At 30.9% G+C, this 22,005-nt stretch overlaps 1 protein-coding gene and 1 long non-coding RNA gene across 2 annotated transcripts in view; both read right to left on the bottom strand.

Annotated features, from left to right (window-relative positions):
• LOC139520884 (growth hormone secretagogue receptor type 1-like) overlaps positions 1–21,420 on the bottom strand; it is a 31,215-nt gene extending 9,795 nt beyond the window's left edge. The window contains exon 1 of the mRNA XM_071313905.1: positions 20,961–21,420. Within this exon, the coding sequence (XP_071170006.1) occupies positions 20,961–21,330 (370 nt within the window). The 5' untranslated portion in view covers positions 21,331–21,420. The remainder of the gene's footprint in view (positions 1–20,960) is intronic.
• On the bottom strand, positions 13,048–15,207 carry LOC139520885 (uncharacterized). The gene is made up of 3 exons (XR_011663969.1): positions 15,010–15,207; positions 13,679–13,770; positions 13,048–13,217 (listed from the first exon to the last, which is right to left on the bottom strand). It is a non-coding gene; the product is annotated as an uncharacterized lncRNA (long non-coding RNA).
• Positions 21,421–22,005: the final 585 nt, after the last annotated feature.

The raw sequence follows: 22,005 nt of genomic DNA, 5'->3' as shown, positions 1-22,005 counted from the left end.
ATATCCAACAAGACATCAATCGAAATGACGTGGAGGTACATGTAAACTACTGTAGTTCACAGAAAGGTCTCATTCCTTGAGAAAACCCTCAGATAATAAAGGCTAGGACATGATAAATTATGAAACAATTTTAATTTGAAAACTCATCAAATTAACGAAAAACAAATATAAGAGACAACAACCAACGACAAGTCGTCAATACCTTTGTGTATATTCCAATTCATTCCATAATGTATCTTATATTAGGTACAATGATTTGTTGAAGAATTAGTTACTTATCAGAGTGATACAATAATACAATATACAAGTCTTGACATAGGGGTAGACTGAGATCACAAACGGGACAATTTGAAAGCCACTGGAAAAGAAGAGTAAATGGAATAGTGAATGACATTTGGCCTTTTGAGAGGCCACATTCGGCACCAATCAAAAACGTTGTTGCAATGTTTTGTAGCGTGATGGAAATGTAGCACTCTCTATATGAGTCATCGGATTTAACTTCCCCTTTCTGACAGGATGTTAATGCGGGTTAATACTTCATGCACAACCAAAATGGATGCCCAACTTTTGCAAAGGTTTGCCGTACTGTTGGTCGGTAGCCCAAAAGTGACCATGCATGTATTTCTAATCCCTAGTCACCCTTGAAGTCTTCTTGTTTAAGCTATCTTTACCATACTTTCACATCAACTTGCACTTAACTTTCAACGAGAATCAGTTGTTTCTTTTCTATCAATATTTCCACATACAAAAATTTTCTCATTTCAAACAGAAAACAAAGTTTAAGATATATTTTTTTCATTACAAACTGAAGCTTGAAAAATATAACTCGAAATTTTAATTTGAAAATGGTGCTAACCCATGCAACCTGCACAAATATATAATAACCGTTCTTTTTACCACATTTATTTTTTGTCAGCAAATGATGTAAGCATTCAAGGAACACATGGACAGCGGTCATGAACATACCAAATTTGACAGGATTGAATATGTTTTCAAGGGCTTAACCTTCTAATCTGGACAGTGGTGTATTATTACCTATGGTGTCTAATTAGTTTATTGTTTAGTTAGTTTGTAATGTTACAAATAAATATGCAATCTGCACTTCAAAGGGTTCCTTGATTGATTAATACTTTGACCTATAAAACGTTTATTTTTTTTTCACATTGTTACTTGGGTGGAGAGTAATCTCATTGGCTAACAGACTAAATATTCTTATGTTTAATAAAAGTATCTGTATCTGGTGTAACAACAGTTTAAAACATAAGAACAATTAAACTATAAAATAGTTTGTTAAATAAAATTGAGAATGGAAATGGTGAATGTGTCAAAGAGACAACAACCCGATCATAGAAAAAAAACAACAGCAGAAGGTCACCAACAGGTCTTCAATGTAGCGAGAAATTCCCGCACCCGGAGGCGTCCCTCAGCTGGCCCCTAAACAAATATATACTAGTTCAGTGATAATCAACGCCATACTAATTTCCAAATTGTACAAAGAAACTAAAATTCAAATAATACAAGACCAGAGGCTCCTGACTTGGGACAGGCGCAAAAATGCGGCGGGGTTAAACATGTTTATGAGATCTCAACCCTCCTCCTATACCTCTAGCCAATGTAGAAAAGTAAACGCATACCAATACGTACATTTAAAATTCAGTTCAAGAGAAGTCCGAGTCTGATGTCAGAAGATGTAACCAAAGAAAATAAACAAAATGACAATAATATATAAATAACAACAGACTACTAGCAGTTAACTGACATGCCAGCTCCAAACTTCAATTAAACTGATTCAAAGATTATGATTTCATCATAGAAATATCAGGCACAATCCTTCCCGTTTGGGGTTTAGTATCATACCATCATAACATATATGAGAAGAACATAACCCGTGTCATGCCAACAACTGGGTTTTGAATAAATGTGTTTAGTTCCGATGCAAAGACCCTATAAGTGAATCAATATTAACGCCAAAACATGCAATCTTTAATGACCTGACAGCAGTATCGTAACGATATCCCTTCTTAATAAGTCTATTTAAAGGTTTTGTTAGTTTTTGTGCTTTATAAAGAATATTTCCATAAAAAAAAAAGTCTGCATGTTGAACTATATTTACGAATGATGTCTTATACCGATGATAAAATTTAGTAAATGTTTTGACTAGTTTGTGATATTGAAAACCCTGGTGTAATAACTTTTCAGTAATACTTTTTCAGTGAGATATATAAACACCGTAAGATGGTGACAAGGGAACGTCACCATCTAAAAATGAATCATTAACGATAGGAAATGAAAAATTATCTCTTTTATCATAAATCTTAGTATTAAGCTTTCCGTTAGTGATATAGATATCAAGATCGAGGAAAGGGCAGTGGTCATTGTTAGTATTAGCTTTATTTGAAGTAAGTTCAACAGGATAAATTTCTTTAGTATACATACTAAAGTCGTCATTATTGAGAGCCAAAATATCGTCCAAATATCTAAAAGTATTATTAAATTTGTTTATCAGATGTTGTTTCGATGGGTATTTGCTGATTTTTGTCATAAATTGTAACCTTGCAAAAAAAAAAAAAAAACAAAAGGTTCAGACAATGTAACGCGTATTTTGGTTACATACATTGTTTTACACACAACCAGATAGTTTTGTCGTTTAACTTCTTTACAATAGGATAAAAAAAAAACGTTTATAATGACCTGATTACACATTGCCAGATTGGTTAAAAAAGAAATAGAAATTAATGTAATCACTGTTGCTTATATACTTAATATAAAATTAAAATAAGTGATCCTGGAACTTATTCCCATGTAAATTAAAAAAACAAAAAATTACCATATCAAATATAATATAACTATCTGCCATTGATTAAAAAAAAAAAATTAGTTACAATTATGACACGAAATATTTTAGATGTTTCTGTTGTATATATTGAATGATAATTTGTAAAAATGAATTTCAACCAAAAAGTGTTTGCAACAAGCTTGCTCCGAATTTATGCTCATTAAAAGACACCACCTAAATGAGGTTTGAACATCGGTCAAGTACTCTGAACCCATTTTTTTATAATCTTTTTGGATCGACAATGTCAGTTCACGTGACGAATACTATCACATCACACGTTACTTCCATTATTTTCATTAAGACACTATCAGTAAACAGAATGGCGGGTCAAACATACAAGACAGAGTAGCAAGTTTGACTCTAATCTATTATGGTAGTGAAACTAATGGAATATCTGCCACTTTTTACGTAAAATTTCCATTTACAAACTTAGCTTGTGTTTCTGTCTAGAGATCTAAAGCTTTTCTCGAGGGTCCGTCATAGTAATCAACTAGACCGTTACCTTCATGTTAAAAATACTTGATTAACTAACGAAATGCTTTGTAAAAATAGATATGTTATTCTGAAAATATATATCATATTCTTGAATATTTTTTTTTCTTTCCTAAAGTAAATGTTTGCGCATATAACGATTGAATGAAAACTTATTCAACGTGATAGATGTAAAAAAAAACAAAAAAAAAAAACACCAAAGTAGCAGTAAATATTGATAAGATAATAAAAATAAATGGAAATAGACAGATAATTTCTGGTTTTGGCTTATCTGTGATTCATAACAATACATGAACAAGTGTGCTATTGAAGGTGTGTAATTGGTGCCCGTATGACTGCAATCTGTTGATTAATGTGTAGTACCGAAACGTGAATAGACGTAGTCGAATGGGAAAAATACACATGTGTAATCATCTCATTGCAGTTCAAGTAAGTATAGGTTGCAATTCTGTATATATAGACAATAAAATTTCCATAGGCACTCCTTTTACGACTTAAACTGCGCAATTTTTGCTATGAAGTTTGGTAAACAATTATTTCTTAAATTGAAAAATTGAAATGCACTACTATTTTTTCAAAAGTCAAAACAGATTCGAAATGTTACAGATTTTTTTTCACAATTTATATGCCTCGAAATTCTAATAGTTGAAACTTATACAAAATTATGTACTATTCATCACTTCACTTTGAGTCTTCCTCGGAATTTAATTTAAATCTATGAATATTTTATATCTCCCGACGTTATTTGTGAATCAGCCGTATTTACAAAGTGCAACCTATATTTAGCATATCAAGCTTTGCCATAAAAGAAAAAAGGTGTTATATGATCGTCATCTAATACATTTGCAAGAAGATCAAAGGAGAAAACGTATGATTGATAAGTCAAAGCTTGCGATAGAAATCAAAGTACCAGCGCATCAATGAATGTATCTAAAACATTGAAAGGATTTCTTCACACTCTACCATAACCATTATTTTCATATGATTGTGTACACAAAGTTAATGAGAAATGATATGATAGTAGCTAGAAAATTAGTTAAAAGCACTGAAAAATGTATGTTAGAAAAACAATATATATATATATAACTTCACTCTGTGCTATATGCAGGCATTTATATAACTGTGAAAACTGTTTTTAAATTATAAATACATATGTAGCCGTTATACTGTGACTTTAAGAAAACACTTAAAACTGTGAATTATATCTTCCATTAAAAAAATACATAGACACCACTTAAACATATATCATTATAAACATTAAATTAAATTCATGTACATGAGTGTAAAATGTTAATGATAACATACCATTATTATGGAAATGAATGATGTTTTGCTTTAAAAGAGGGACGAAAGATACCAGAGGGACAGTCAAACTCATAAATCGAAAATAAACTGACAACGCCATGGCTAAAAATGAAAAGGACAAACAGACAAACAACTTTAAATCTAGAATAATGGAGATCTAATCAAGCGGCAATAGAAATTGAGTATAAAATGAGAATGCAATCATAAATTGAATTGAGTTTCCATTGTTTATACAGTGCCTGGACCCCCACTTATTTATTTTATCTTCACAGAAACTAAAACAAATGATATTGTTAAACATCTTATAGTCCTAAATATGGCTTAAAGTTTTTGAAACTTACACAATATTTCCAAGTCACATGTTAAGGTATTACGTACAAGTCTACAGGGAGATGAATATGCATGACTCATTCGCCAGTCATTATATATTGATGGTATTTGGGGTTAATATTACATCAGTTCTTTGATAGTATACCTATCATTAAGCTAAACTTATAGACATAATATGACGAATCCATGTAATAATATCTATAAAGTGTATATCGATGCAGCTACAAAACTTAGATATTATTGTTATGAAATAACGTGTCCGTGATAAGTTATCTCATGAGTTTATATCTTATGATTACTACACAATGTAAGACGCCCATGACGAGTCTATTAAATTTAAAGATAAACGTTTAGAGAACCGATATCGTAAATAATGTCTTTATTTTCCATATGTGAATGTCATTATTTTACAAAATTGAGTCAAAATCATTCTTATTATATCATTCCGAAATATAAACTAATTCATGTAAGATACTCCATTATTACGCTATTTAGGACCAGTCAATTGTTGGATACAAATAGACAAATAAATACCACTTTGATTACAATAAAGGATTATTATTCCATACTAGTATTATTAAAGTAGGTTTCTCTATACGAAATGGATTTTGAATAAAAAAGCATATTCACCTGGGAAAGTGTTATTCACCGCGCTAAACGTCACGCACTTTTTCATGCAACGTTATGGTAAAATGTTTCATGTCAAATTTGTTTTGGTATATGTTTGTGATTGAATACATTTTCTTTTCTGGAACATAGAATAAAACAATAACTGTCTTTTGATTCGATAAATATGGGGTTTAATTGACTTTTGAAAAACTGATATTCACTTCGGCCGTCGGCCTCAGTGAATATCAGTTTTTTAAAAGTCAATAAAACCGCATATTTACCTCATCAAAAGACAGTAATTGTATATTATTTGTTCAATCCATCAAATAAACAGTAATTGTATAAAACAAGCTGTTTACAACATTATTTATGCCCTTGATACTTTATCGGCATTTTCATGACTTTTAATATTGGTTTGTTCAACTACAGACCGATTTACTCATATCAATCAAGTAGTCATTTTAAAATGCAAACAGACCCCACAGAAATACATCATTAAAAACTAATAAACTACATTATTAATAGAACGATGGGACATCATCGCATATATCAAATAGCTAAGTTTCTAATAAAAATATCTTTTGATTTGTTTCAATGTCTCGTCATTCAAAATTTACTAAAGCCATAAAACGACAATTGACCAATAAATCAACACAAACATATTGAAACAATACCATATGACTTTTTCGTGCTTCTAAGACTAAAACCATATCATTGTTTCCCTTCATATTCACCGCTTACATTGTGTTTGTTTGAAGAAACAAATCATTAGTTGGTTTGTTTCTTCTTTTATATATTTGTTTGCACTTTTTGAATTCAAATATGTTTATCCAAATTTTCAGTCTCGATAAACAATTCTCAAAAAACAACTTGACACGAATGAAGACCAGCAGATATGCACAGATGAATATCAATGAATATACTAGTACACAAAGTGTACTGTGAAATGGTCAGTTTTTATTAAAACATCATCTCACAAGTCTTTGAAATCGGTTATTAAGTGTTTTGAGATTAATTTACAACACTCAATTAAGTACTGTTCAGATGAATCGCTTGTGGTCAATATAGTTCTGCCCATTTTTTTTCTTACAATAAAAAAAGTATGGTGTTGATTTGTACAGGTAGACTGCAATTACTGAAAAGTCTGAACATAGACTGAACCTATCTTAATTGACTGCAAGCGAATGGTATGAACAGTATTGAAGTTATCGCATTGAATAAGTCCGAAAGTTGACTGAAAAAATAAAATAAAACTTAATAATTTGTTGTTTAGTCTTTTACTAGCTTGTCACTCCAAAGTGTTTGACAAAAGTAAAACGTCTTTTTTATGTCAAGCACTAAATTATGTGCAATCAAATCTTTATTCATTGCAAGACTAGACATAACATTTATGTAAAATCTCCCAACTCGGGATCATTTTGCATTTTATCCCCTCAACAATATTGATTTTCTCGCTTAGGCCGCGCGAAGGACGGCGAAAGTGAAAAAAAGCAGGAAACGAGTTGAGATAACTTCTAATAATCTGTTTATACCTCATTTACCTATGACGAAGTTACTTATTTCGTTGACAACGGCCCACGAGCCCTTAATTTCTAGCGAAAATTTTTCATGTCACTCTACTGTGCTGAGATAGGAAATTATCAGTCAGTAAAACCACAAAAAAATACTGAACTCGGAGAACAATTCAATCGGAAAGTCCCTCATCAAATGGCAAAATCAAATGACAAAAGAAATCAAATGAATTGACAACAACTGTCATATTCCTGACTTGGTACAGGCATTTCTAAATGCAGAAAATGGTGGATTGAACCTGTTTGTATAGCGCTAAAACTATTGCTTGGACGATATTCGCAGCAATTTCCATTATATTGACAATGATGCGTGAACAAAATGTCACAAATAGGGGTACAAAAACAACACGGACCCCACAAAAAACTAGTAAAAATAGCCATACTGAATAATACCGTAAAAAAAGATTGTCATACGAGTTAACTGTTGAATAACTGTTAATTACCTGTACAAATAACTTCATACTTAACGTTGTTAGTTTCAGACTATTCAGATGATGGTGAGATCAAAATTACCGTTTAAGACTTAAATTCATATACAAATGGTAGGTATATGTTAGTTGACGGTTTAACAAATGAGCGATACGTTAATCCATGTAGGTTTATGTTACTTTAAATCTCATACGGTAAACATACTCATGTTAAATCTACTGTGAAATGTGCTTTCTCTATGAAGGAGTCTACGGTACATATGAGTGTAGGGAAGAAACGTGTTATTCTCAAAACGAGTCATGTACACTGTCATCTGTTGAATTTAGAAGTGTTTGAACAAAAAACTCCAATCTCACAAAACAATTTAGAAGCTGACACATTATGAATCTGCTTTCCAAATCATGTCCGTTGCTTCGTTGCAATGTTTTTGTTAGTAGAAATCCTTTTCGAAGTTAGACTGGGCAGGTTGATTTGAATTTATGTGATACCATAACGACAAAAGATCTGAAAAGACCAAGGTGAGGCTATTGAAAACGGCAAAATTGTTTTACCAACGATTTCGTGCGGATTTGGCTAGTTCGGTTATCAAGAACAAATTTTGTTTAATATGTTCGTATTTGTATATATTTTTGTTTTAAAAGGGTTTTGTTTATCAGGAGGATCAGTAGTATTTTTCAATATTTGGTAAATAATATAATCCTTTTATATAGGAGTGTAAATAAAAATTGCATTAAACGTAATACAAGTTTCTTTTGTACAAAACCTTAAAGTTTTCTTGTTCATGAGCTATATTTGTAAAGAAAATGGTAAAGTAGTGAGTGACGACAGTACAATTGACTTGCAATTAAATATAGCAATTGAAGACACTTTTAATAAATACCATACGTATTCCATGGCCAAAGAATTGACGCAATAAGAAAGTGTGGCAATCGAAATCCTTGAATTTACACAAACCTAAAATGGGTCCAGTCAAATATACTGTATTACGAAGTAACGAAAATATATATTTGCATCTGTTTTTAAAATATTCTTCTAAAACACCCCATTGTTGCTTTACCCTTATCATATAGGCATACTATGGCAAACTTAACCTCCTTTCTGATTAGAAACAGCTTAAATACGAATAATGATAGAAATTATCCCCTACTCAACTTATTATTTATTTAGACTCAAATGTAATAAAATGTTGTTGTGCGTTTACTGAATTTGTGCAATGGATTTATACCTCATATCCTTTTTTTTCGTATATGAAATAAACGTCCACATATTTGTTACGTAAGAACATAACGAATAAGAGGTTGAAATAGTTTACTGTCTTTCTTTATATAACATATAGTTTCAGACTAACATGATGATCATTTACATTTTAACCTTCACTACATGTTTTTGTATCTCTGAAGGTTTTATTTACATAGATAAGCCTGTCCTTGAAAAAACGCACTATTCTTAATGAAAACTTACTCAATTTTACCGTATCTTATTAAAAGCTTGAACACTATTTTTCGGGAAAATGAACTTACAGTATTACTGAATAAATCATTTGATTGGAAAACAAAATTGTCTTGATTTTCTTTACAATCTTATCTAATAAATTAGTTCTTGTAAATTTAGATTTGATCCAGATATAAGTCATTTATCATTCCTTTATAAAGGCAAATCTAATAGTTATCATAAAAATATATAATTATATAATAGGTTTTGTTCCTTTTCATGCAAAGTTATTGTCAGTGAGACAGATAGTAGTATAGAATGTCAATAGAAATATTTAAACAATATACGATGAAGTGAATAGTTTTGGATCGCATGACAATGAAGAATAAATAAGGATTCTATAGCAACCGTTCATACTAAATCCTCCTTTGAAATGCCAATATTACTAGTTTCCTGTTATTAGGAAAACATACTTTGGTATATCAAGTTGGTTTCTGTCGCATAAACAAGCATTTAACACCCCAACTCAATCTTAAAATCGGAACTTTATTCATTACTTAATCTGTTGAATGATTGTAGTTGACAATTCACTTAATTCTGGTAGTATATAACTATTTTCATTTCATATGAAATAAGAAATCGAAAATTTTGTATTATTATCAATGAGACAATCATAAGTTACGAACTAAGAAAGGAAGAGAATATGAGTGCGTACATCAATTCTGGTTTTATAACGTTACATGCATTTGCTTTTAACATATACAATTTTTCGTACAGTTTGGTATTGGTTTTAAACAAGCTTTAAGTGACTGCAAGCACTCTCCTCCAGTTTTATGTGTCTTTCTTGTTTTGTTAATTGTGTTTGCGTTATATCGATCTTTTTTACTAATGTTTAAATTAGCAATTTTGCTTTATCGAAAACCGCCTTTCAGCATAAAATAATCGCACTCCAGCGTGAACATTGCAGTAAGTAGTAACATCGTTGTTCATCGTCGTACATGCATATCTATACTACTAAAATAATTCCAGTCCAATTTGTTATCAACATAATTAATGTAACCAATAAATAACAAGTTCCGGATCGAACTCGATACCGATACAAATAGTATAGGTCACGTGAAGTTTCCGGTTACAATCTGTAAATCTCTCATCTATCAGGAGAACCTGTAGGTCTTCAAGTAGATGTTTTATACATATGATACACTATCGTATAATTTTTAACAGGTCTATTTTCTTCCATCCAATACCACTTTCAATTTTGATTAACTTGTCTAAAAATCAAAGTTAATTATAGTAAGCAAACCAAGACGGGTTCCAACATAAATAATTTAAAAGCAGAGAAAAATGTGACTGATAATCTTCATTACTTTACCAGATGACAATAACAATACTGAAAGTCCGGCCTCAAGATCGGAGTATATACTAAAATTATTTGTAATCATCGGGATTTACACATTTTTTACCACCACCCCATTAATGTTTGTCAGTTTACTGATAATACAGGTTGGTGAAAGGTTTATGTTAAGTATTCATTATCGGTTCCCCCTTTTTTCTCTGTATTCTGAACTTTTACCGTGCTTGTCACAAAACGTTATCATGTTCTGACGTCACATTTAGAATTGTCTAACGTTTGATCGGTAAGGTTTTCGCAGCCCTTCCCACCTACCGCGATATTTGCCTATTTAGAATTTTATGTTTTTTTTTTTTTTTTGTTTTTTTTTTATAAAGTTCTTCAGGTATACATGTATGCTAAATGGCGATCAAGAAGACCGTAAATAAAGATACAACAAGAGATAATGTTTTTTCGGAATAAATGGAGTATTATTTATTGTGGAGGAGGAATTTCGACTCGTCGAAAAGTACATACATATAAGACATTTTCAATGCTTGCAAGTAGAAGAGTTTGAATATCAATATCTAACTTTAAATAGTACAAACACACAAGATGATTCCATCACTGATATTTTATGTTAGCACAAATGGATGATTACTAAACCAGTGTAGATATAAACGTACCCCAGCAATGACATCAATTCAATTTTATACAAACCCATCAAATATACCAAGTTTATAAATAAATGTAGAACACCCGATGTGCGCTTTTGTCTTCATAGGACTCACCAGTTAAGTTCAAAGCAATTCATTTGGAAGATTAAGTCTAAAACGCAAAACTTATAAAGATAATTGAAAACCAAAGAACAAAAATATTGTGACAAATATAAAGGATGTAATCAAGGGCTGGCAACTCAAACTACTATTTTTAAAGTTTTAACAAAATGTATTTGATTACTTTATTCGTTGTTTTGTTATTAAAACTGGAGTGAATGTGTGAAAATAACTTTTTTGAATTAACATTTTTAAAGTCACTTAAATCCAAGCTAACAAAATTCGTTATTAGCTATAAGGCCAGACGTGATATAAAAATTACTTATTAATAGAAAACAAAAACAAAATCCCAATGGCAAGCGGAACCTAAAATCAGATTCAAGTAGACTGAAAAAAAGACATCAATGGTTTACCGATGTTAAAATCCAATAAATCTATTAGGAATATACAAATAAAGATGGAAAACTAAACCGGAGGGAATTGTATTGAAGCGGAATATAAACAAAATCAGATCATTAGCTAGCAAAGATCTTTGAACAGAGAAGAACACTTTCATTTCACCAAATTGGCCGCAATAAAAGGGTCAAATATAACTTAATCACTTGATGGTAGACTATCAGTCCTCGAGGGTATCATCAGTTCTGTAGTTAGTACTTCGGTACTGCCATCGTTTATTACAAATCTTTTTGCAATTATTAGTAAATAAATTAGAAAATTTTAAGAAAACTAAGGCACATTTGATCTGAGATGGATTTAGATAATTTTATGTCAAATATATTATTCTTAACGTTTCGGTTGTTATACATTATTGGCTTTCAAATATTCGGGTTTTAGTGTTGGTGGTGAAGCTTAATCCAGTAAAGCACTCCGTACGCAATTTATAAAGTGTCACTTTTTGTCTACTTTTAAAATCTGAATATCTGTTTTTTTATTAACATGTAGTGTTTTGATACATTCATTTCTGTACATTGACAAAAAACACATTTTAGATAAAAGAAGACAACTGGACAAAATTAATCTCTGATATACGACTACGTTAAGACATATATTCTTAAATGTTGATGTATATTGTTTGGGTTTGTATTATATTTTCTTTCGGATCTACATGATCCGTTCACCTATTCATACTCTTTAAAATTCAAGGGTCTATCCTAAATTGAAGTAAACTATATCCCAGCAGGCACTCAACATTGATTCAACGTTGAAACAAGATTGTTTCTCAACGTTGAAACAATGTCAAATTTATATTTGATTTTGAAAATTTGAATCAACGATGAAGTTTCAACATCCATTCAACGCTGATTCAAGGTTGAATAGTAGTTGAAAGTATACTAATGAAATTTATTATTAAGCTACATACACATTTTTACCTGCTCTCCAAATTTTTGCTGTTGTTAGATGGTAGGCAGCCTGAGTGTACACTTTTTTAAATGTTTTTTTCTCTCACCAAGACACTTATAAACTAAATAGATAAGCTAAATGGGAAACGTCTAAATAAATACATCAACTGTTACTGAAACAACATCCCCGACACCACAGAAAGGATCTCCAAACAGAAAGGAAAGAAGATGTTGAATATATATAGTTCTAAACAATTCTCACAAGTTGAAAGTAGTTTTTATTTAACGACCAACAAATGTTAAGCCCTTCTTAAAAGAAGTATATCCCAAGAAGCATGAGGACATAATAAGATCCAACTTGTGTTCAGGATGATCGCAATACTTATTACAATAAGAAGATGCTGCTTGACTGCTAACCACTCACGGGCAGACAAATCTCTACAAAAACCAAAGGTCCTTGATTATATATACAAATATGTTATTTATATATAAATATAAATATTACCCTCACACCAATAGTTGGTATAAACCATTAAATGAATACATAATCAGGAACAATATCAAATTAAGTAATACAATCATATTTCTTTTGATACAATATTTATTTTATAAATTCATTTGTTATCTTTGTCTCTGTTTGTCCTTATTGCATTTCATCATTCTTCCACCACTTTGAGATCTTTCTGCGGTAGACTTTTAGCAGGAGGGGTCTTTATCAGATGTGTGTTTCCAAATGACATCTTTATACTTTTGCAGTATATTTAACCTCTGGAAAAAATCAGATCATAATAAATATAAATTGTATGTCGTGAAAAGATATCTTAAATTTGAGCCTCTTTCAATTTGTTCCTAGAAGCATTAAAAATAAATAAAACCATAACGACAAAGCACATATTGTAATAAGGTTTCATTAATAAAAAAATATATACATTAATATTTACTATTGTTAGTTTTTTGTTTATGAAGAAGCTCCAACCTGAGTTGTGTAAGACTTCGGGTTTAACCATAACAATGAAAACACTTTACCTATGATGTTCTTTTTTATTGATGACTGCCCAAGTCCATTAACATGAAAAAATAGCTTTACTATAGTTCAGATATAAAGATAAACATACATGTAATATAATATATGGTACATTTTTTTGTATGTAAGGTTAACAAAATTAGAATAAACAACAGATCAATCTTTGAACACAAATGGTATAAATTTATACAGACAAAAACCCTACCTTTGATGATTTTAAAGACTGGCATTCCCAAAACTGAATTTTGATTTTGCTCCACTTGATGCATTTCAGCCTTTGATTTGTCTGACAAGAAACTGTAAAATAAATAATGCATGTTAATGATAACGGACTGCTAACATGTATGTACTTCGAGATTCCGCCAGTATAGACGCACCCCTTGATTGACTGCAAGGGTACAGCGGATCCATGTACATTCCCCAAGGATTAATGAAGATGTGTCCTTTACAATATTAACCCACCACCAGAACAATCCCCATCCCATCACCGCACAAGGGAGCATGTAGGACACCGGGAAGTCTGTTATTATGGTGCAGGAAGCCGAAGTACTCGGAGAGAACCACCGGGCTTCTTGGCGGGAACAGACAACCCGAAGAGATTTCAGAAGATTGATCTCCAGGTCAAGCTGGGAACTACTTTGACCTATCAAGGCCCCCGAAATATCCAAGCTAGTTTAAACTCCGGACTGGATACCAGAGATGTGTGTGAGAGGGTGAAAATCACCCTTCTGATGTACTGACATTTTTAGCATCCCGAGTGAGGATCGAACTCGGGACCTTCAGCACTGTAGCCATCGATCTTAACCACTAGACAACGAACTCACATTCAGGGCCAGGTAACATACACATTAATGTAAACGGGCGTCAGAAATAACCTGAAGATCAGATATCATAAGTGTCAGACTGATGCGTTTTAAAAAATAATTAAAATAGAATGACTTTTGTAGAAAGATTATTTAGGTGAAAATTTATCAATGAACATGTTCTATAGTTGTCCTCTCATAGACAAAGCGTGAAATAATACTATTTTTTTGAATTATTTAATGTTTTTGTAAAAATAAGTATCAATTTTCATCACATGATCGTTCAAATTCAATACTTTGTTGTCCAGTTGAAATTTATAATTTATAATCTCAAAAAGTATGTGGTTTACCAAGCCTTAATATTAAACTAAACGAATCGCATATATATAGTATATAGTAAACATGTTGGGAAATTTACCTGAGCACAATAATGTAAACACTTGTTTATCCCCCCTTCTTTTCTTTTTTGAATCTTTAAGCATAATAAATGTATCAACTTTAACTTTAACTTTAATATGAAACTAAATATGCTTTTCACATTAAATGCTCCTAAAAAAGTATAACTGGAGGAAATTATATATACGATGGCTCTTTCATGTGTTCTGATCTGGTTTTAATGAATGTTGACGTTATATTTTTCTCTGATTGTGCAATATGGATACTAATTCAGAGTTTCGAAACACAATTCATAAATATGAAAAACCGTGATAGCCACATACAAACATCTACATACCATAAATATACTTGATAAACGGAAAGTTTCTCTGTAACCTCGTCCTTTGTTATTCTTATTGAAATACAGGAAAGGTGCGGGTTTAAATAATGCGCATGGGCAATCCAACTTCCTGTTCAAATCCCGCGAAAATAGGAATGAAAGAAATCGCGATCATTGTTGATAGTCAACTTGCTATTTCAAATTTCTTTACATATTATCCTTTATGTTCTAATTAACATTATGTGAAATAAAATAAATAACTTATATTTCTTATTCCCTAGAAATTCAATATCAAACGACTTACCCCCCTTTTTTCTCATAACGTGACACAACTCAAGTTGAAATAGTGATCAATAGTTGGTACTATACTGTTTTATTAATGTGAAAACGAAAATTCTATTTCATTCTTTTCTTTAGTGTATACTGCTACGGTTATGCATGTATTACCATTTCAAAATGCTTTTTTTTTTTATCTAGACCTACCTGATGAGTAAATAAGTTAACGTTGAATATTTGTTTATTTTTCAACGTTGAATATACGTTGATCACATTTCAACCTCATTTCAACGTTTATTCAACGTTGAGTGCCTGCTATTATGACCTTCAAAATACCGTTTCGATCCCTTACATCACTGAAGAGACATTAATTGTCGAAATCCGGATATGATTTCTGTTTTGTATTAATTAATATTTAAAATCCATGTTACATCTTGTGATCTTTTTTTGGGCTATCGTCAATGGCAGTCGGCAGGTTTTAAGAACTTTAGTTGATCGACCTGTCAGTCAAATGCGTTTTGTAAAAATATACTTTTTCACTTTTTTGGTCTTTTGGAAAATCTTTTTTGTGCTGTATTATACATCCGACATGTTTATGCAGTCCATGCTTGCAAAAATGAAATGAAAGTTAACATTTGGGGACCTGAAAAAAATCCATCTTTTGTCGTAAAGTTTTGTTCTCTACCGATCCTGATGATCAGATATAAGTCAAGATATCAGTCAGACTAACTGTATCTACTGTATCCTTCGTTAGGATAGATGCGTTTAGCTAAGGTTGACTGAATTAGTTAGAGGCCGTAATTTACAATGCGGAACTTGAAGTTAAAAGATAATTCTAGCCGCCTCTTTCCATTTCTTAGAATAAACTCTTGTATGAAGTCAATCTTATTTGAATAAAGGAACTAGGAGGCAAGAAGTGGAGCATAGGTTGTTCCCATGGGAAGACTGTTTGTTTAAAGAAAAACACGTCCTCCAAACTTAACAAATGTGTTGTAAATCAAGAAATTGAGCATCTTGATAATGTAAGTTTCAAAGAATTGTTTATTTTGTTTGAATCAGAATGGTTATTTTTAAAAAGAACGTTGACTTATCTTATAAAAAGGTAAACGACGTTTACATATGAACTTGAGCCTGAATTGTTTTTGTTAGGATTTATATATATTTGTTTTCTTCAGTGTTTAACGGTTTAATTCAGGTCAGTTTGTTTTCCCGATTTTGTTCACGTTGTTTTTCGTTTGTCTGTCATGGTGGTTGTTGTTTTTCTTCTGTCAAGAATAAGTAGTTATCAAAGGAACAAAGATTATAATTTATCACGCCAGACACGCGTTTCGTCTACATAAGACTCATCAATGACGCTCAGATCAAAATAATTATAAAGCCAAACAAGTTTGAAGAGCATTGAGGACCAAAAATTCCAAAAAGTTGTGCCAAATACGCTTTGGTAATTTATAACTGGGAGAAGAAAATCCTTAGTTTTGTTCGAAAAATTTAAAGTTTTTTTAACAGGAAATTAAAAGAAATGGCCATAATTGATATGCATGTCAACACCGAAGTGCTGACTACTGGTCTGGTGATACACTCGTCTTTTGAATTTTGTTTTTTCAGCATTTGACGGTTCTGTGTCAGATTAGAAACTATTTTTATAACATTTTGTTTGACCGGCCTTTTGGTAAAGATAAGTATAAAAATATATACAAAAAAAATATTGCATTTTGAGTAGTTTTTGTGAAGAAACCCCCAGTGTAGTATAGGCCAGTGCAGCGACTTGTGATATTGTAAACTGTTCCTGGGTTTCATTTGCTGATTCATAAGCAACATGATATTTCTTTCCAATATCAATATTATGCTATTTATTTGTGCATAATCAGTAGTATTCCCTTTAGATTCAAATTGCTGGTCAGGTTAAAATATATTTTTTGCTTTAATTCACTTATCACAAATGTTTTATCTCTTGCAACTTATACATTTAATTTGGTATTTTAAAAGGTCCCAATATATTGTTAAATATTTATTCAAACAGGAATTATTATCAATCATAATGATGTCATGTAACCTTGATCTGTTATTGAAAGTATTACGGATATATCATAAAATATAGTTTTATTCCATTTATTCCATTAAGAACACAGTCATGCAAATGTTTTACAGTAATCAATTTTTCTAGTTGTATCTTCATTGTCGATCACATCTTAGAAAGTACACACTTCGTCTATTAAGAAAAATTTTGAGAATAACATAACATAGTATTTTCGATAAGGCCCAAATATGGCTCAAAAGTCTGGGTTAAACACTGTTTTAATAATCATTATCACAATATTCTTCAAAAGATGTTTTTGAATAATTCATATTTCAAAGTTTGTTAAATGAGGCAAAAAATTAGATTTTTATTAAATATGCTTTGTTCCAGGGCTTTCCAAGTATAATTGTAATTAAGCATGTAGAATTCTTTAAACTACATTTTGTTAAAGTGTTCATATTTTGGTTGAAAATGCCAATTTTATAAGAATTCGCATTTAGCAGATTTGTCTCATACTGTGGATTCATTTATTTTCGTGGGCATCAATTTTCGTGGTTTGAAGAAAACAGACATATTCGTGAATATTAAATTTCATGATTTTGTCAAAGTCTACACTCATTCCTTTAGAAAATTTGTAATTCGTTGAACATTTAAATTCGTGGTTATCCTGTAACCACGAAATCCATGAACATTGGTATTCAACGAATATTAATGAATCCACAGTATGTTTATTACGCGTTTATGTTTATAGTACGTGATCGGAACCAAATCAAACCCCTGGACCACAACTTCCCTTTGAAGTTATCTTTCCTAGACATTGAGACACGAGCATGTAGGACATAAATCAAACTATGTAAATATTAAAGTGGAATATTACTTCCTGTTGGTCACTGGAATGAAATATCGCAAAGAACTATTTATGAGATAAGTACCATCGTTCATTAATAAGTTATAAGTTGTAAAATTCAAAGTCATACATTAGGAAACACTTTGAAGAATTTCCGCTCACTACATTAAATTAATGGATATTTTTATTCAAACGGTTTAACAGACATATGCTACTCTTCATGCTAATAAAATGATGACTAAAACATCACCATGAGGCATTTTCTGTCAACACTAAAACTAAGACAAAGATGTACAGCATTGTATGTCACTATTTGTATAACCATATACACTGTTTTCTACTATAGTTTTGTTTTAAGTTACAGATAAAACTAATTCCTTTAAATTTATTCCAGACATAGACAATTTTTCAAGCTTTACTTAAATTTCAGTAACTAAGCTCAGTATATATACTTTAGGTTTAGTATTATTATGACAAATTTCGTAATCAAAGAAATGACCAAAAAAAGGTATAATTCACAATTCTGACAACTTTTTAAAATAAATCATACAGAAAAAGCCCAATAATTCTTAGCTTTGAACTTCTGTGAATAACCGTTGTCTATTATTCATCTTAACCACACTTATATAGGAATTTGACAACATGTATTTTGAACACTAATCCATTGATTTCATTCAGTAATAAATTCGGCATTAAACTGGTTGCCAACCATGTATATTTACCAAGTTAGATCAAAGAAGCAGATTCCAAAAGGAACACAAAACAGAACTATATCGTATTTGCTTTCATTTTACAATATAAACAACATGTCTAACGGGTATCAATGTTTAACAAGGAACTCTCTTCAATCAAGACATTTATTTCTCTACGGTGACATAAACCTTTTCTTGTATATTTGAACTGCAAGCCATATTTTAATTATGTTAATTAGTTTATATGAATGTTTAACTTCATAGATAGCTATTGACAGAATGAACAATTGCAAAACTATGTAATAAACAGAATAGAAAAATACTAGAGGAACATTTTAACACACAAATCGAAAAGAAACTGACAACGCCATCATATTTTGATATCACCAGTTTCCGATCTTTCGTAACAACTCAAGTTATACAACTACCTATTCTTTAATCATAATTTGGTGAAATACTGATTGATATGAACGATAGTTATGGTAAAAATACATTTGAAGTATATTTTCTTTTATGTCATTGTTATTCGTACATTATGCAATATTAAACTCATCATATTTTTCATAAACAAAATTAAAACAAAACAAAAATAAATGTTCTTTGACATGTTTGACATGTAATATGTTTGCAATACACATGCGTTTGCATAGTTTAATAAGGTACACTCGTGCTAAATATTTGAAAAGCTGAGATTTTTAAGTATTCTGTTTAAATCGTTATTATTTTTAGACTGCACTATATTTAATATTATATAGTCCAAACTTTTGGTTTCGAAAGAACTACGGTTGACCTCGCACATATAGATGTTAATTTCGATGGAAAAAGAACTCGTTCTCTCAAAAGTATGGTAAATGAAAGTAGTGTTTCTATAATATTCTTTAGACAACATTGATTCATTTGTTTTTAACACACCCATTAGCACAATTGTTTTATTTCGTTCCGTTCAGCTTTAATTGGTAGAGAAAGCAGGAGTACAGCTAGGTCAATAGAAAAACATTTGTTTTAACCAGTCGAAAAAAAAACCCTCCATGTTGACTGACTAGTGATATAGTAATTCTGCTACATAAACAACTCAGCCACCGTGGCCCCATATGTACAAGTATCTGTCAATATTTTAGGACTGAAGAAAGCTGAAATCAAGTAACAATGCCTCAAAACAGTCCATTTTAACAAGAAATATATTTTAAAAAAATGCAATGAAAATACATGATATGCTATAAAAATAAAAAGATCGGCTCCCAAATAATAGTGGATAATTAATCCTTATCAAGATAAAATTTTAGAGGTAAACTCATTATTGTTGGATTCATCACTTGTGTTATACATATATTTCCAAAAGTAATACAACGACGTTATTACATGACAACAGAATACTCACAATGAGTCAAAACAAACTTAATCCCCCACCGGTCGTTGATTGGATTGCTGTTGTTAAATTTAAAGGCCTTGCGTTGTTTTTCTTTTTTTAATGGTACTGTATATAGTTAGCTTTAAATCCAGGTTTACTCCACCATTTTCCACATAAGAAAATGTCTTTTAAAAGTCAGGAATATGACAGTTGTTATATCCATTCGGTTGATGTGTTTGGACTTTTGGATTTTGTCTTTTGATTACGGACATTCCGTTTGGAATTTTCCTCGGAGTACGGTGATTTTGTTATTTTACTTTTCACTCTTCTACGATTTTAAATTTTAACCTCTAGTATGTAATGTTTTACAAGTACAAAGTATTGTGTACTATGTACTATCGATAGTATTATAGGAATACATCTGGTGCATAATTATACATAGTTATATAAAATCATCAAAAGATCAGAGAGATATGGCAATATATCATCTTTATGTCTTTCATTGACAGGGTCGATTTCAAAAAGATGTTATCACACAGAAAACGTTTAAATTCCAAATTAAGAAATCAGAATCCTTAATTTTTATCACGACTTGTTTTGACAATGCAAACAAATATAAAAAAAAAATGCGTTTTGGAAAAGTCTTACATAAAAAAAATACATTGAAAATGATTTACTTACATAACATTTCGCCGAACAACCACTATTTGTGCAAAGGTTTACAGTGCGCGAAATTTAGTGTGAGGACGGTAAAAACTGTAAAGATATATAAAAACGATTAGTACTTACATAAAATATTGCCGAATAACCACCTGTCCTTCGCGTAGAATTCTATAAGAGCTGTACTCTGACAAATTGCCATCACAAGGAGGTCAGAAATACTCAAGTTTACTAAACAGAAATTAGTTGATGTACGCATTTCCCTAAATTTGAGTACAACGGCAATAACTAAACTGTTACCTAAAGTTCCGACTACAAACACCAATATGTTGACCAGCGTTATCCATGCATACAAATACATTGGAGTTGTTATAGTCACTGTTATATCAGACACAGTGTCATTTAATGTTTTTGTGGACATATTCTCAAAGCTGTCGGTAGAAGTCGCTAAAACTGATTGCAATACTATTCTTGGGTCGTTTCCTTTCGAATTGTTCATGACGTTTCCACTGAACAGATTATTATTTCATTCTAAATATTTGAATTATTCTACATTTATTTTGTAGCTTGTCAGTAAACATGTGTTTTGTTTTATCATCATTTATCGACAAACAACGATCGTTAAAACAGTATGTTACAATCCAATATGAATACTGTTAGAGTGGAAGCGTATTTATCAGTTACTTATTTTAAATTATTAGATTTTCAATCTTCTAATAAACTAGAAAATTTAAATAAATATGACGACTAGAGACCTTGGTTTCTAATGGTTAGTGTTTTGAATATTTTTCAAATGCCATCTTCAGCAGTGCAATAGAATCATTAGTATTAATAAACTACTAGTCAATAGCATCCTTTTGTAATTGTAACGTCAAATGATAATGATATATCACGTTATTATCAGAGTCGTTCAAAGTTTTTTTTTTTTTTTTATCTATAAAGGGGTTAACAAACAACAGAAATAGATATATATTATGAATGTTAAAATATAAGTGGTCGTAAAGCAATTACAATTTCCATATAGAGAATAAATTAAGGATAACCAAAATAAAGCTAATACTAACAAGACCACTGCCCTTTCCGTGATCTTGATACCTATATTATAACGGAAAGCTTATACAAAAATTATGATAAAAGAGATGATTATTCATTTTCTATCGATAATTATCCTTTT

The sequence above is a fragment of the Mytilus edulis genome, chromosome 4, assembly GCF_963676685.1.
Source record: "Mytilus edulis chromosome 4, xbMytEdul2.2, whole genome shotgun sequence".
In the NCBI taxonomy this organism is placed as follows: Eukaryota; Metazoa; Mollusca; class Bivalvia; order Mytilida; family Mytilidae; genus Mytilus; species Mytilus edulis.
Note: the sequence above shows the minus strand (reverse complement) of the source record. Positions and strands in the feature narration are given on the sequence as shown.